General features: G+C 35.7%; 2 protein-coding genes and 1 non-coding gene across 3 annotated transcripts; 2 read left to right on the top strand and 1 right to left on the bottom strand.

Moving 5' to 3' along the window:
- Positions 1-76: 76 nt before the first annotated feature.
- Positions 77-2,814, top strand: LOC108995167. The gene is made up of 2 exons (XM_018970670.2): positions 77-583; positions 1,428-2,814. The coding sequence occupies exon 2, from the start codon at positions 1,428-1,430 to the stop codon at positions 2,550-2,552; it is 1,125 nt and encodes a 374-aa protein (XP_018826215.1). The 5' UTR covers positions 77-583; the 3' UTR covers positions 2,553-2,814.
- A 4,150-nt stretch (positions 2,815-6,964) lies between these two features.
- On the top strand, positions 6,965-7,035 carry TRNAG-GCC. Its single transcript has one exon. It is a non-coding gene; the product is annotated as a tRNA-Gly (tRNA).
- A 4,895-nt stretch (positions 7,036-11,930) lies between these two features.
- LOC108995168 (uncharacterized protein At5g01610-like) lies at positions 11,931-15,242 on the bottom strand. The gene is made up of 3 exons (XM_018970671.2): positions 14,977-15,242; positions 12,794-12,848; positions 11,931-12,468 (listed from the first exon to the last, which is right to left on the bottom strand). The coding sequence occupies exons 1-3, from the start codon at positions 15,061-15,063 to the stop codon at positions 12,098-12,100; spliced, it is 513 nt and encodes a 170-aa protein (XP_018826216.1). The 5' UTR covers positions 15,064-15,242; the 3' UTR covers positions 11,931-12,097.
- Between the last annotated feature and the right edge of the window lie 1,783 nt (positions 15,243-17,025).

The following is a 17,025-nucleotide window of genomic DNA, read 5'->3' as shown; positions in this document are numbered from 1 at the left end:
GTATTATATTAAATTACATCAGTTTATAAGTTTATTCGTGGTTAATTACTTTGTGGGTAAACTATACTTTCTGGTTAAACTATTTTTTATTGTTAAAACCTTCCTCCTTCCCGCTTCGTGTCTCTCTCTTTCCTCTCTCTCTCTCCTCTCTCAGTCCGGCTAAAGTATCTTCTCTCCTACATCAAGTTCCGTTCGATCATCGTCACAGTGTTTCTCTCCCTCTCGTCGTCGTCCCCAATCCCGAATAACTCTCTGATATCCGTCGTGGATGGGGTGGTGGGCTGACGGTCACCCCGGCATCCACCCAGGGGCCGGGTAGCACCCTAATTTTAGCATCCCGAGAGTTTGCTAGAGGATCTGCGTGATTGGCGGTCGAGCGAAATAGAATCATTTTCGCTATGCGCGCTCTGGACATGGAGGTGGAGCGACTTTTCGCTACTTAAATACCCTGCGATTTCTGCACCATCATTATTCCAACAAATTTTAATCAATCCTCCACTACTCCCTAGATTCATCTCTGGTTGGCAATAAATCGGGTTCTCAATCACGTTTTCTTTGCTTATATCTTTAAGTGACATTGAAGGTTAGTCTATTGCTGCATTTGATTAAAGCTTTTTGGGCTGGTTGTGTTTGAGTTCCTCTCAGGCATTTTGATTCATGTTCCTCAATTCATTTGGTTGTTTTGAGTTAAATCTGGGCATCTCTTCATTCAACAAGAGTTATATATGTACTAGGGCTCGATTTCATGCTCATACATGCACATGAGTCCATTCGGTTCTCAGGTCATGCACGCATTTCACTGTTGGACCGGTTGTGTTTGAGTTACTCTCACGAATTTTTGTTCTTGTTTCTCAATTAATCTGGTTGTTTGGAGTTAAGTCTGGGCATCTCTAAATCGAACAATAGTTACATATATACTAGGCCTGGATTCCATGCTCGTGCACATGAGTGCATTTGGCTCTCAGGGCATGCGCACTCACTGCTCGAAAAAATACCCTACTGAATTATAAGTTACGAAACTCATGCATTTCTGGAATCATTTCATTTCATGTTTGGTTCATAATGCATTCTGTATGTGATTGTGTACCAACATTCTGATTTGGGTTCCTGTTCATCATGCACCCATGCACGTCCAGCGTCCCATTGTATCAATGTATCCATGAACTAATATTGCATTATTTCTTCAATGTAGACACTACATTTGGCCTATCCTTATTTGCATTAGCTTAGTGCATTTCATAATTTGCATGTGGACATTGTCTGGCATGCACGCACTTGCCATGGCTGAGTAAGCATACACTTTCTAAGTTCATTGGCATACTGAATAAGTTATTTTCATTGCATGCATTGTTTTGGTTCAAAGAGTTCATCACATATATATCTCTGTTTTATTGGCTCATTGGTATGTCTGGTCTTGCATTTTGCAGATGCCTCCTGGTCGCAAGTCCACTAGGCATCAGCCTGCTGAGTCTCTAGCTCGTGAAGTTGCTCGGTTTTATGATGCTAAGGCTCAGGAATTGTGGGGCACTAAATTTCATGATCGTCCTCTCCTTATTGAGCGGAATGTCATCTTGAGTGAGCTCAACCACACACCTGTTCCAAACATCATTCGTGAACGTGGTTGGGAAAATTTAGTGACCAATTTACCACGCCACTCTAAGAATTTAGTTGAGGAATTTTATGCCAACATTCATGCTATTGGGGATGACTATTCCTTCACTACTTTACTTAGAGGTGTCACGATTAGGGTGACACCTTCTTTGATCTCTTCCATTCATAGAGTTCCTAGGGTCGAGCATTCTGACTATCCATATGATCCCTCGTCTCCGTTATGCCCATCCAAACCTGTCATGGCTACTCTCTTTTGTGCTAATGACGGATCTTGGGATTCTGGCAGTAATATCATTTATACTTCTCGATTTACAGATGATACACTTGCCCTATGTCATGTTATGTTTTACAACCTGTTTCCCATTCGACATACTAGTGACATTGGGGTGACTAGGGCTAGATTTCTATATGCTTTGTTGACAGGTGTTCCAATTGATTTTGGAAGACACTTTTGTTCTGTCATTCTAGAGGCATTTGAGACAAAAGCAAAACGTAAGTGTCTTCCTTTTCCGTGTTTGATCACCCTGATAGCTCTAGCTCATCAGGTTCCTCTGCCTCGTAATGATCCTATTGTTAGCCATACGACAGCTATTGGGAATAGCACCCTACAGCTGAGTCTTTCTCATCTTAAAAGAGCAGCACCTCCTAGGCCAAATGTGCATAATCTTAAAAGAGCCGCACCTCCTAGGCCCAATGTGCATAAGGAGGTGACACAGCTTGCTCCTGCACTTGAGATACCTTCTTCAACTTCTGATGGTCCTTCTACTTCGACTGCACCTGCCCTTGTGACCTTGCAAACTGTGATGGAGTTCATAGTTGGCATGGAGGAACGATTGTCAGCGCGCCTTGATTGCTTAGAGCAGCGCCAGAGTAGACTAGAGCAACGCCAGAGTAGACTAGAGCAGGATGTGCGTACCATACCCTCTCTGGCAGATAGATAGTTGCAAACTCAGTTGTGCCAGATGGTACCAATGAGCTTAGTAGCTACATTTTACCCTTTTGTAATAATGTGACAAAAAGGATATTTTTTTATGAGCAATGACAAAAGGAGGAGAGTTTTTGTAAAGTTGATCTAGGGAGATATTCAGGGGTAGAGTACTTGAGAGTTGAGATGTATAGATCTTTGATGATTTGATCTCTAAAGTCTGGTCTTTTATTGATTTACTTTCATGTATGAACTAATATGATATGTTTGTCAGCATGTTATCCTTTGCTTTCTGTTATTATTTTTATCTGTGTTTGTTTTCTACGCGTTTACGTCTGTAAGCAATTCAGAAAAACAAAAGATAATTTTATATAGAAGTTTCCAATACATGTATATTGGATTAGGCTCGGTTATTTGTATCAAGTAGAAGTTTTGTCATAAAATTGATATGGAAGAGATTGTTTATGTAAAAACTATTTATTGGCATATTCTAATGACAAAATTTAGTTGAATTGAGTTGTAATTCATTGGAGTTTAGGTTTGGTTCGAAATGGAACAAAAGTCAAGTTATAGTCAAATAACAATTCTACTCATTATTCACACACCCCACATGATTTATTTATTTATTTTTTATTTTTTTCCGTTACTAAATATGTGTTGTATGGATGATGAGTAGAATAATTTATTTAGTTTAGCAATAATAAAACAAAATAAAAAATAAAAAAATTAAGTGTAGTGTGTGGTATAGAGATAATAAGTAGAATGACTCCTTGAAAAATCCATAACCTACCGTAAAAAAGTGTGATAGGAAGTTTACTTGAGTACTTAATACATCAATTGATAGATACATGCCAACTTGCCTTGTTTGTATTCAAAATTCACCTCAATTCATCTCATCTCATTATTACAATTTCTTTAAATTTCTACACAAAATATAATAAACAATTCAACTTTTTAAAATTCTAAAACAATTTTTACAAATTTCTACACAAAATATAATAAATAATTCAACTTTTATTCTACTATTCATAAACTATCTCAACCCATCTTAACTCATCTCTGAATCCAAATCACTGCTAACCCTCCTCTCTAAGGTGCACTCTGATTTCTTAAGTATCGAGTCATGTACGTGTTACATAGTATACATACTACTCTGACCTTACTCTATTGTGCAAATAATCTTTCACTGGAGTTTGGAAACAGTGTTGGTGGCTGGAAGTTGTTCTAACATCAGCAAGGCCATCCTCAACCCAACAAAACCTAGCAATCTATGCAAAACAAAAATCTGTATTCTATACGTAAAATTAAGGAAATCATCTACGTCGTAAAAAGAAGAAGGAAAATTCTATTTTGCCGCAAAAAGTTTACTGCTCTATTTGACCGCTCAATGAAAAAAAATTAATAATAATATTTTTTTATTTAATAATTAAGAAAATAATTTTTAGTGTATTGATATATTTTTTATATTTTTTAAAAATGATAAAAAAATGTGAATAAAAAAATTAGATAGAAAAAACCCAAACCTTGCATTAGCGGTCACTTGCAGCGGTAACGTGCAAGCGGCACGCTAGCTTTACTCAAAGAAGAAGGCAGCCCTACTGCTCACTCAGTCAAGTGCCAAGAAACTTGTTACTACTTTCGGTATATGTTGACACATTATATATTCCCAGGATTATTCCTTTTTGTACCTTCCTTATCTAATAAATAAGCTGCATGATTAGCTTCCTGAATCATTTTTTTTTTTTTTTAAGAAAAAGGAAAAGCGATTGTTCAGGGCCTATATATTTAAAATATATCTAAGAAAGACTTACAAAAAATTAAATTTTTTTTTATTAGTCACTATTCATCATTTCACACTTTATAAAAAAGCTATAGGTATAGAGTGTGTAATGTAAACAGTTGTCGATTTGTAATAAAATTCTAAAAAATGTATTTCTTCACATATCATTTATTGATATGCTGAAAATAATTAAATTTGAATTTCAAAAGAAGACTAACAAAATAAATTTTGTAAGTAAAAATATAAATAAAATTATAAATACATATAACATTATTCTTTAAGAAAACCCACGAATGAAGTTGGTATCTTGGTGGGGTTTGATTTTTCGATTTTACCTTAAAAAATTATGTTTGTGAAGTGCTTTGAAACGCAAGGAATTTAAAACAACCTAACATATATTTGGTGAGATGTGATAGGAGGCAGGTGAAATTTACACCCAAAACGGTTGCAACGCACATGCAATTCAACCCTCCCTGCTGGAAGTTGTGGCCAAAAGATTAAGCATGCACGCTTTGAAAGCGATGCCAAGGGAATCCCATTGCTCTAACTCGAACAAAAGTGTCTGTTCTTCTATTAGATTAATAAAATTCTTTTCATCAGTTATTATTCAACATTTCACATATTATGAAAACACTCTCATATCTTATGAAGAACACTCATACATTCTATGAAAAAGCTATAGGTGTGGAGTGTGAGAGTGAATAGTGACTGATGCATAACATTCTTCATAATTTTTACATCGCCACTAATTTGATAACACGTATAAGAGTTGAGCTATTCCATGTGTAAACACAACTTATTATCAGATTCATGACCGTTGTAAAAAATTGAAAATAAAAATTATATGTTTTCATGTTAAGTGATCAGTGATCAGTGTTGTGTTTAGTGTGTGAATAAGGAACTTGCAAATAAATTTATTTTTTTTTTTCATGAAGTGTGACACAGAAGGATGGGTGCAGACAAAGTACACCAAGGCTCTGAGAAAAGGCAACCAACCGTTTGACCTGTGGCCCCATGACACCTTCCCTACATGTTTAAAAAATGGGAATCTCTCGACTTTTAATTTGTGGGGACGATAAGTGGGAAAGGCTATGTCCAAACAACCTCTCCTTCTCAATTTCCATTTTCCCTAATAAGCACAGCACTTTCATCTCTATCGTAAACTCATCACTTTATTTGTCCTATCATTTGCCTACACACACACAGGCTCACTGTCTTTACATATGTTGCTTTGTGGCTTGGCAGATGCGCTTTGTTGTTTTGCTTTTAGCATTAGTTTATTTGTTTGGGAAGTTAAACGATTGTGAGGATGATCAAGATATTTAATGGAGGTAGAGGAGGATCAGCCATGGGAAGATGGAGAGCTGGGGGGCCTGGCTATGCATCAAGCGCTCACTTCTCTTCCCAACTAAGTGTATATTTCTCAAATTCACTTCACATCTCAGACGCAAGGCCAAAGGTAAGACCCCCCGCAACATATATAGTTAAAAGTAACTCTTTTTTGGCTACTAGAAAGCTTGCAATGGATTAAGCCCAATTCTCACATCTATGTTTCCTAATCTCTGTCTCTCATTATAACAATGGCAGGGAATAGACAAGGGCTTGTAACTCTCTACAAGGACATGGAGTCTTGCAGGGAATATGCAGACATACAAGTTATGTGGGAGATGCTTCATTCTTCTTCTTCTCCTGCAAATGCCAGCAAGAACAATGAAAGCAAGAGTGCTAATTGGAGATTCTGTTTTCGGCCAACTTGAATGAGTTATATAGATGTCAGAGAATTGGTATTATGAACTTGTTAGACAAGTCTCTTATCATTTCTCATTACAGCTTTGTTGAGAGGTTTGGCTTCATTTTTGGAGGAAATTGAAAATCCAAGGGGAAGAAGACACCCATTATTTGTAAATATCAGCATCTGAGTATAAAACTAAAATAATGTTTGTTGATCTTCCATTGATCCAATGAAATACTTACTAGACTGTAACAAAGAACTGGGTGTGTTTGGCAAGTGAGAGTACCTATTCTTTACTTTATTATTATTTTTTACCTACTTTTCTACTATTCATTACTTTTTACTTACTTTTTACTACTATTCAATATTTTATTATTACTTTTTCACTACTATTCACAAACATTCTCAACACTTCTCAACACTTCTCACTATCTAAACGTACCCTTAAAACACCATAATTCTTTATCGAAGTGCCACACTCCTGCAAGCCACCAAACAACACCATAAAATTAGTTAACAAAGGATGGATTCCCAGAATGCACTTGGATACACCTGCTGCTGCAATTATGCACCATCAAATGCACCTTCTTCATCGACTCAGTGACATCAACGCTTCTGTAAACTAATGTGGGAAAATACGTGGTATTTGCGGACAGCTTGATTAGGTGACCTACTGAAAGAAATAGCTTCAGCCTGCAGTATTTGGGTTACACATAATTTTCTCAAACCCAGCCATTGTCCAGAAGGTTGGTTGATTTGAATGTATATGATACATTCATAATATATCAATTGAGGTGGGAATACTAGTTGCATTCCATTAATTCAAGAAGGCACCATGTTACAAAGAAAAAAACTCAAATAATCAACCTTTGTTATTATTTACTCACTTAAAACTTCAATTCCATTTATATATCCAGCACCAGTGGTCTAGTGGTAGAATAGTACCCTGCCACGGTACAGACCCGGGTTCGATTCCCGGCTGGTGCATCAATTACTATTTTTTGTTTTGCCATGATTGCTCCCACTCTCCGAACTGATCTGGTATGTTTTATTTTTAGTGTCCCTCTACAATAGATAGATGCAAGATACCATGTGTGATTCCTGAAGTTTACATTGGTGGCAGCCAGTACTTATATCTATTAGCTTTGTTATTCATCATCTTCACGTATCACACGTTTTTTTTATTTTTTATTTTATTCTTTTTAAATTAATTGAATTCTTATACTAATCATCTATATATCACATATTTAGTAAGAGAAAAAAAAATATGATATTTGGTGTGTGAGAATGATGAATAAAATCATTCTATATCTTAAGGGGTGTAAAAATCAACCGTCTCCTGCACCTGCTTGAAGGTTACTGTATATATATTAAATACATATTTTATTAATTATATCTCTTCCTTTCTTTATCACATATTTTATCACTATTGATATATTAATTTGAGTTAGTGATATATTAATTTAATAAGAATATGATTAGTAATTAATATATAATAGATATAATAGTAAAATATGATAAAATAAAATAAATTAATAATTAAAAAATTAAATATTTTTGAAATTAATAATTATTCATTATCTAGTGTGGAGATTTGATGTGAATTACTAAAATCAAATTTATCTTATATTATTTTATTATTAGATAATTAAAAAATAACTATTCTAATATATAAATTTATATGAATGAAATAGTCAAAAGTTAAATTTATCTTATATTTATAAAAAAATATCTTTTAATTTTAATTAATTCGTTGAGAGTGGTCTATTTAAAAGAAGAAAAATAACTGTACAAACTTGGGAGATGCAACCTCAAGCTGGAGAAAAGTGGGATCCACTGAAAAAATTATTCTTTTTGTAACGAATCATAATTTCTTTTCCCAAAAAAAAAACAGTTCTTCTGCTTGCAACCGCCGTTGCGGAATCGGCGCGGAATCGGCTGACGTGGTACTGCCACGTCAGCTGCTAATTTATTTAAAAAAAAAAAGAAAAAGAAAAAGAAAAAGTGAAATGAAATGGAGGGAGTAAAAATTTCAGATTTCTCATTGTCTTATTCAGACAAAATCAAAACTGGGGTCTGCGACGCTGCTTCTTGTGTGGCTGTCTCCGCCTGCGCATTGTTGGGTCTGCGACGCTGCATCTTGTGTGGCTGTCTCCGTGGGTGTCGTCCATCTCTGTGGGTGTCTCCGAATAAGTAGTTTCGTGTGGGTGTTTCTTCCATCTCTGTGGGTGTCTCGTCCAAATCTGTGTTGTGTGGGTGTCTCCGTGGCTAGCTTCAGGTAATTTATAATACATTCTGTGTTGTGGTGGTGCATGTTTCTGCTTGGGATCTTGGATTTTTACGTTCCTTGGATGAAATATTTCTATTTTGGGGCTCTGTCAAGTACCAAATTTCTTGCACTGACAGTTATTACAGACCGCATTAAAATGGTGGAAATTTGGGGTTTTATAAGTACTATAATTTTAATCTTAGACAAGCTAAGAGGGAGCAGCTGCCTCTGATGGTGATGCAGATTATTTTAATCTATATTTTCCCATTCTGATTGTTAGTAGTTCTTGTATTTTGATTTCTTCGTGCGTTATAATGATTTAGCACAAGAAATCGCGTCCATCCATTTCTTTTCAAGCACTTTGTGAACCACTGGAAAACTAATTTAATGATTAGGATTTGTGGCTGTTTAGGCGTGGGGATGGATGGAATGGAAAGAAGGAAACGTCGCAAAGGCAAGGGAATTGTACCAAATAGCCCTGTCAATCAACTCAACTAGTGAAAGTGCTGCTCGATGTGTTCAAGTAATGAACATGTCGTGTGATGTTGTAGCAACAAAACGTTCTATTTGGTTTGGCTTAGTGTAGTAGCTCTATGAGATTGCAAACTATTTTATTATTATTACAACTTACTAGAATAAAAATCATTGCAGGCTTGGGGTGTTCTTGAATAGAGGCTTCGTAATTTATCAGCAGCCAGAAGATTATTTAAGTTCTCGTTGAATATAAATTCACAAAGTTATGTAACCTGGATGACATGGGCATCATTGGAGGAGGACCAGGGCAACTCTGTACGTGCTGAGGAAATAAGAAACCTCTATTTTCATGGATGTAATTCATGGATTTTGTGTATTGAATGTAATTCATGGATTTTGTAATGGGTTTGTTGTGTATTTAATATAATTCATGGATGTAAATCCAATGTAATTCATGGATGTAATTCATGAATTTTGTAATGGGTTTGTTGTGTATTTAATTTAATTCATGGATGTAAATCCAATGTAATTCATAGATTTTGTAATGGGTTTGTTGTGTATTCAATGTAATTCATGGATTTGGAATTTGTAATTTTGTAATGGGTTTTTTGTGGTTTGAATGTAATTCATGGATTTTGTATTGAATGTAATTCATGGATTTATTTCATAGATTTTATTTCATAGATTTTATAATGGTTTGCTGTGGATGGTAGTAACTTAATGCGTGTTAAAAGTAGATTGCATTTTATTGCTAGGCAAATTGCATTTCAAATGAGTGGCTTTTGATTGCATTTTATTGATTGCATTTTTAATGCGTAAATCTATTGGCATGTTAAAAGCTATAACTGCTGAAAATCTGTTGGCATGTTGGCATGCATAAATCTGTTGGCATGTTGACATGTTTAATGCACAAGAACTACTGGAAATAAGAGGTGGTAAAAAGCTAGATTTATATTCATTTCAATGGTTGCCTTCACCAAGGCTTTAAAAACCAACCACATTGTTTTGGATTTACATAAGTCAGAAACACAGACTTAAGTTATGTATTTACAAACTAAGTTCTGAAATCAATTAGATACTATTAAGTAACATGATACAACAACTAGAAAAGCCCAATACAGCCGGAGTAGTGTGCGTAAATGCCTTATTTCAATTTATTGCTCCAGAAGCACCAACTCCTTCAGAACCCCATCATTTCTATTCGATAGTAAAATCTCTCTCTTCTAGATTTCACCTGGATGAAGGCCACAAAAGTATATATGTTATGCAGTGTAACCAAACAATTCAGGGAAGTAGAGGAAAATGTATAAAGTGCAACATTTGGAGCAATGCATACCTTTAAGCAATGCTAGAGCAAGGCTCTCAAAAGCAATGAAACTATTACAAAGAACAAGCTAAAAACCTGCAGAAGAATAGAACAGAAAGAATAAAAAGGGCCTAAAACTGAAGTATAAAAACCTCATATGATCAATGGTACATAGGGCATGTGGCAATTTGTAGAATAGAACAAATAAAGAGGGGCTAAAACTAAAGAATTATGAGCATTTTACATTATTAATAACAAGAGTGTTCCAATTCTTTTCCTAACTAACACTAAAGAAAATAAACTTGTTTTTATGTGATGTCTTCACATTTATGAAAAATGGTTGTGGTATCTGAAGGTTCATTGGTTATCATTGCCTTCAATCCAACTTTTAAATGATAAAATCAGTAGTTAAAAAAAAAAATCCATAAAAAACAGACCATATAATTGATCTACATATTCTACACATCAAGTATAATTTATCAAGAGAAGTCACAAATGTCAGCATGGAAAGTAAAATGCACATAAGTTGCATCAATAACCTCTTTCATAAATCCTTCTAATTAAATCCTTTTAGGTCGATCTAAAGCACATCAATACTTTTTCTGGAAAACCAATGCTTTAACTAAAAAAAAATCATAAATTGTAATAAAAATAATTCGTAAAGGTACATGCATAACCAATACCGTAGCATAATCACTTGCAATAAAATGAGCAGAGAGTAAATCTCCAAGAACGCGAATAGTAGTCTCAAACACAGACACTGTCTTATTCTACAAAAAGTCATAAAGAAAATCCAAAGTTATGCAGCAGGTGACCAAAGCAATTCTAGTTGAAATTTAAACGAAAAAAAAAATCACCTAAGCCTTTTGTGTTCTTTAACAAACTTTTGATTACTGAAAAAATATGCTAAAAGAAAATTTGAACGATATCAATTATTAAGATACAGAGTATTACAATGTAAAATACATGCATATACAAAATGCAAGAAACCCGAATAAGAACACTGTTAGGGTTCTGATGGGGAGTACGATGGAAGGAGAAGAAAAAAGGTGGGACCTTTATTTGGGAAGAAGAATATCGAAGGGGCTAGGGCAAATGAGAAGGAGAGAAGAATTGGGCATTTCCATTTTCATCACCTTCCTGTGTTTACGTAATATTTCCATACCCTGCCATTGTTTTACCTTTTCACTGCAGTAAGTCCATAACAAACACACAGCAAAATGAAAACCATGATTACAGATATGGTGGAGAAGACAAATCGGCTTCGTGGCTCTGGTGGAGAAGACCAAGTGGGTTCTGGTGGAGAAGACCAAGAAGCCTTCCTGGGGAAGACGATGGGTCTGGATCTAGTGGGAGAAAGTGAAATCCGGAAGCCCCTTACTTGTTTCGACGTTGACCGAACCAGAGCAGAAGGAAGCCTTCCAGGGGAAGAAGATGGGTCTGGATCGAGCAGGAGAAAGTGAAATCCGAAAGCCCTTACTCCTTTCGACGTTGACCGAAGCAGAGCGGAACAAAGCTCGTGGGGAAGACAATGGGAATGGGGAGAAGGGTCTGGATCGAGCAGGAGAAAGTGAAGGAAAATGTGAAAGTGAAATATGCAGGAAACGATTTCATTTTCAAAATGCAAACGACGCCGTTTTGTGCCACGTAAGACACGGTTTCGCGCCGGTTCCCCAAACCGGTTGTAAGTAGACTTTTCCAAAAAAAAAATATATACCAAACTTATACGCCACGAGGTTATATTTAACATAACTCTTTCAAATAGCATAGCCCCTTTATTACCCAGAGGAAATCGCATCTCTTTGAAAAGCCCAAGAAAACAAACACTGTGACTTCGACCATTAAAAAAGATAACATAGCAGGGAACATTTAACATGTGATTCAATCATTCAACTGGTCTTGGTCATTACAATACCCAATCATGGAGCAGACAAGCCGGTCCAAGCACTACAAGGGGAATTACAGGTGTGGATATATAAACTGATCAAAAGCATCCTGCTTTAGAACTTTTCTACAGTTACACCATCTCTAAGAACCTCATAAGCCTCTCTGCTCCTGGTTTTCTTCATCCCAGCCGTGACATGTAGCTTCGATCCATCAGATGAGATACAGCTCACTTTTACCCATATCATCACCTTTGTCTTCATCCCCTCTATATCAACTAGCTTTCCTTTCTCCAGATACCCAGTAATAGTGGTGGAAAAGCGCAAAACAGATGAGTCCTTGTAGCCCACTTCACAAACTGCCGGTACAAAGACTGTAAGCTTTCCTGTCTCTTCATTGAACTCATAGTTGGTAGCATCGCGAGGGAAGATCCCTACTGCCATGTCATACTCCTTTAGCAGCTCTGGCAATGGCTTTTGCATTTTTCCTGTATAGACAAAATTAAATATAGTGTTGTGTTCTCACCTTTGGTGTTCTCAACTCATTACAATTTCCAAGAAAGAAAATCTTGTTTGACGTACAAAATATTAAACTTACTAAAGAGTTGAACTTGGCACACAATAGATACCGTTCTAAGTGATAAACTAAACACCACAGTTCATTATCATACAAGTGCCTACAGTTATCCAGTATTTTAGTAATGAGGTTTGAAGCAAATTAAGGGAATATATTTATGGAATGGGAATAAATAAATTTCTTTCACATGCAAAGCAATACTGTTGAAAGAGAAACAAAATGCAGCAAACACAAACCTTTGACTTTATTAACCAACCATTTGGCTCCACCTTCAATGCTGGATGACAATGACTGATTAGAGTGGCAAAAATGTCAGTAAGATCTACGTGGAAAAATAATTAAACAATGCCAGTTTAGTACAGAAGTAGGAGGCTATATGCAAATGGCCATATGTTTAAGCACATTACAAATACAACAATACCTTTCGGTTGATTGATTTTTATTGAGATCAGGTTGCGAATATGTGATTTAAAAGTTTCTACTTCACTCACATTCTTTAAAGCTTCTAGCACCAAATTATCCACACAACAAAAACTTGCACACACAACAGCATCCTTGGTACCCCTAAATACATTAAGCTCAAGAACCAAAACCATATACAATCAGCCCTTGTGTGGGTAATATGCAACTTTCTAGACCACCCAAACCACGGGTGGATAAAATGCGAGTGTATTGATATGATACCCCATATGATAAGGATAAGGGTAGATGGTGTATGAAATCCCACATTACTTGAGAATGAGAAATTATTGCTCTTTATAAAGTTCCAATGGATCTTCAATTGTATTATTAACTAGTTCTTTTGGAGTATAGGCCATATGGTTTGAGCTTTCTAATGAGGTGTTACAAATGGTATCAGAGTCTATCCCAACCATTGAGACCTTCCGTGCCACCTACGATAGACTGGCCCAATGAGGACGTCGGAAATTTAAGGGAGGGGAGATTGTGATACCCCCATATGATAAGAATAATGGTAGGTGGTGTATGGAATCTCACATTATTTGGAAGGAGAAGTTATTGCTCATTATAAGATTCTAATGGAGCTCCAATTGTATCATTAACTAGTCCTTTTAGAATATAGGCTATGTGGTTTGGGCCTTCCATTGGAGTGTTACAATTGATAACTGTCTTTAACTAAAACCTTGATATAAGTATATATCATTCTTGATATAATTCTAAAGAAGCTCAACCTTGGTTTAAGGAAGCTTGTGTATCGCTTCATTATCATGTTTATACTCAACTTCAACCATCTTACATAATTATTACGCTATTAATGTAATGCCAGATTATCCATTTACGAATATTATTTATTGAATCAAACAAAAATTATCAAATCTAGCATCATTTTCATAACTAGAAAAGCATGAAGTTAAATAAAAAGAAAGAAAGAAAAAGAAACTCACATTCCAAAGTGCATGTATGCAAATCAAAACGAGTTAGTCTACATACAGTCCCCAAATGGGGATTGCTCATGCAAGCTCATACAGTTATGTTTAAAAGAAATTTAAAATTACAATAATATCATTTTTAAAATAATTTCTTTTCCCTTTTACACTCATTCATTAATGAAACTGCACACGCAGTCCCTCACATAGGACTGCAAATAGAATTTTTCAATCAAAACATATTTGCAGACCCTAGAGCTAAGCAGTGATAATGGGTCTGCTTGTGATATCAAAAGAGAATAAATATCAAATACGCTACACCTTCTTAGCCCAAAAATGATCAAATCGATTATATAGAGATCGCTAGCTATTTGTCTCCATACAAATCCCATGTCACCACGCATAGATTTAAACATAAACAGCAATAACCAAAAGGACAAAAAAAAAAGCGCAAATATAAAATGCAGTCTGATTTAATTTCTTGATTACACCCTTTTTTTCCCAAGCCATTCGACATAATCCAGACTAAAATTTATTGATTCTTTCTTTATATGTTCGTTTAAATGTGTCAAACCACATTGATGTTCAAATAAAAAATATATATACAACTACTTTACAACTTTGACAAAACTTTGTAATAAATATTCATTATTTTATGAATTTATTTGAATTTTGTTTGATTTTAATAACTTTTGAATTTTGAAAAATAATATTTTATTGAAAATTTTTGCTGAAGTTTTTTTTTTAGTTGTGATTTTATAATTTCTCTTTCCGAATTAAGCTAGCAATCACAAACTAAGCTAACAAGATTGCTACCCATTCTAAGCTACATCCCTCAATATCAATTAAGAAATCAATTAGAGACAATGCTCAACATCTATTCTCTTAAACCGAAATCATAAAAAACCTCGATTTAATTTACAGCTTCAACATACAAAGAAACAACTTTTCCATCAGACGGATATGCTAATAGAATTAAGCAAAAAAAAAAAAAAAGACATAATTCAATTAGAGAAAGGGAGAACCGGGCGTACGTTGATATCATCACCGACGGAGTTTATTTCCTTGTTAGCCTTCTGGCTGAACCAGTACGAGCCCACCTTGTTCAATATCTGATCCATACCGTTGATGAACCAGAGATTATTCGGATCCGCCGCTCTCTCTCTGAGGCTTTTCAATGAATGGAAGAGAAGGATATCTCTATCGAGAAGAAAGATTTCTAGAGAGAGAGAGAGAGAGAGAGAGAGAGAAATCTATTTCTCTCTCTGCGAATAGTCGGAATTTCCAACGTATTATTTTGCTTGTTGGTCTTACCCGCTTCTCGGAAAAATATTAGTTTTTTTTTCGGAATGGGAAAATAATAAAAAATAAAAATTTTATTATTGTGAAAGAAAAATTATATCATTCATTTCTACACTATACATTTGAGAAGAACTTAGAGTCGGTCAGGTGTCAAGTGATTTTAAACACCAGCAAATAATAACATGCCACTCATCAATTTTAATAAGAGATAATCTTTAAACCGGTCCGTCTGTCCTCTACTAAAAAGCAGCCCACCAATAAGTGAGGGCTACATAGGCGGTCTATTGGAACACTAATGTGATTGCATTGTAGGAGAAAGCCTTGCAGCCCCTTTCAGTTTGTGTTGCAGACCCTCATCTGAGTCATCTCCTTCCTTCGCAAACCCTTCATCTTTGTGAGCCAATGAATGGAGGTATCTGCAAAGCCCACCTATGAAGATAACAGCAAGTCATTGACTCGAAAGACGATGTCTTTTGTTTTGTTTACTGTAACAGGTGGTGTCGCTCTGAGTGCTCTTGACGACCTTGCTATTTATCGTAGCTATAGCAGGTATGTGGCCTTGTATTCAGTAGTGTTCTAGTGTAAAAGACACTAGGAGTTTGCTTCAATAAAATGGATAACATGAAAGTTGTCATGGTTTCAATAGATATTTTAGGTAAAATGTTTCTAATGCAAATGATTTGTTTCTACTCATAAATTTAGAGATCCGAAGCCCAGAAAAAGCTTACTATTCATGAATTTTCTAATTATTCTTCTGTCGATTTCGTATGTTTCAGGACGATGAACAAAGAACGAGGAACTCACCAACAAATCGAGATTAATACAAAACACAATACCCAAAATCGAGTCAATTTTCTTTTTCTTTTCTTGTATATTTACTTTTAAACTAGACCCCAACCCCAAAATCAAAAATTCAAATTTTTATAGCAGACGGTGTCCAATAATAATTGTGTGGAATCTCCTCAGGAGGGAACTTTCATGTGATGATCCTCATTTTTGAAGCAAACGTCTAGATAGATAGATAGATAGAAACCTTCTCTCATTTCTTCAATGGAACCTCCTCAAGAGGGAACTGTGGAAGAAAGAGAAAGCTTATCTATGGATTTCGGCGAAAAATAGAAAAACAAAGAAGCTGGTAAAAGTGTTGCGAAGGGGACATGGTGCTCTTTGGCAGTGAAATTCTGAATGAGGGGCTCAACTTTCAATTGATTTCGGAACGAGGGGTGAGGGGAAGATGTGTTTCATTATCCAGTGTAATGATTTTATTGTGATTTATGTAGAATTTCTGACGTGGCAGAGTATTATTAGAGGGCTGTTAATGGCTTACTTTCGGATGGACCGCTGCAAAGCGGCTTTCTTTTAATAATATTGTAAATAGAGCCGCATGTAGAAGATTACTACTTTTCAAGACTGCACCCAAGACCACTACTCCTCTCTTCTCCAGTTTTATCTCCTCTCTCCTCCGCCCCCCACTCCTGTCAGCCTCCTCCCCTGCCTCTCTCTGAAAAAAATTGTCCGCCTCTTCCCCTGAAACCTTTTTACCACCGAGTTCTACAAGATGAAAAAAATATAGCCAAAAATAATGATTAGAGAGACCAAACACGATAAGATTTACCAGGTTGATGCAGCACACCTTAAAGAAATTAAATGGAAGCATAAAAGAAGGGGAAAAGTAGTCTTGGCATTGCGTGCAGACAACAAAATTCTTTCTTTGTCAAAAAGTGTTCAGTTTCATCATTCTTGGGTGATTGTAGAGTGAGCAGGCCATTTGATGTTTTAGG

The sequence above is a fragment of the Juglans regia genome, chromosome 4 (assembly GCF_001411555.2).
Source record: "Juglans regia cultivar Chandler chromosome 4, Walnut 2.0, whole genome shotgun sequence".
Lineage (NCBI taxonomy): Eukaryota > Viridiplantae > Streptophyta > Magnoliopsida > Fagales > Juglandaceae > Juglans > Juglans regia.
The sequence above is the reverse complement of the archived record's forward strand: the minus strand, read 5'-3'. Positions and strand labels throughout refer to the sequence as shown.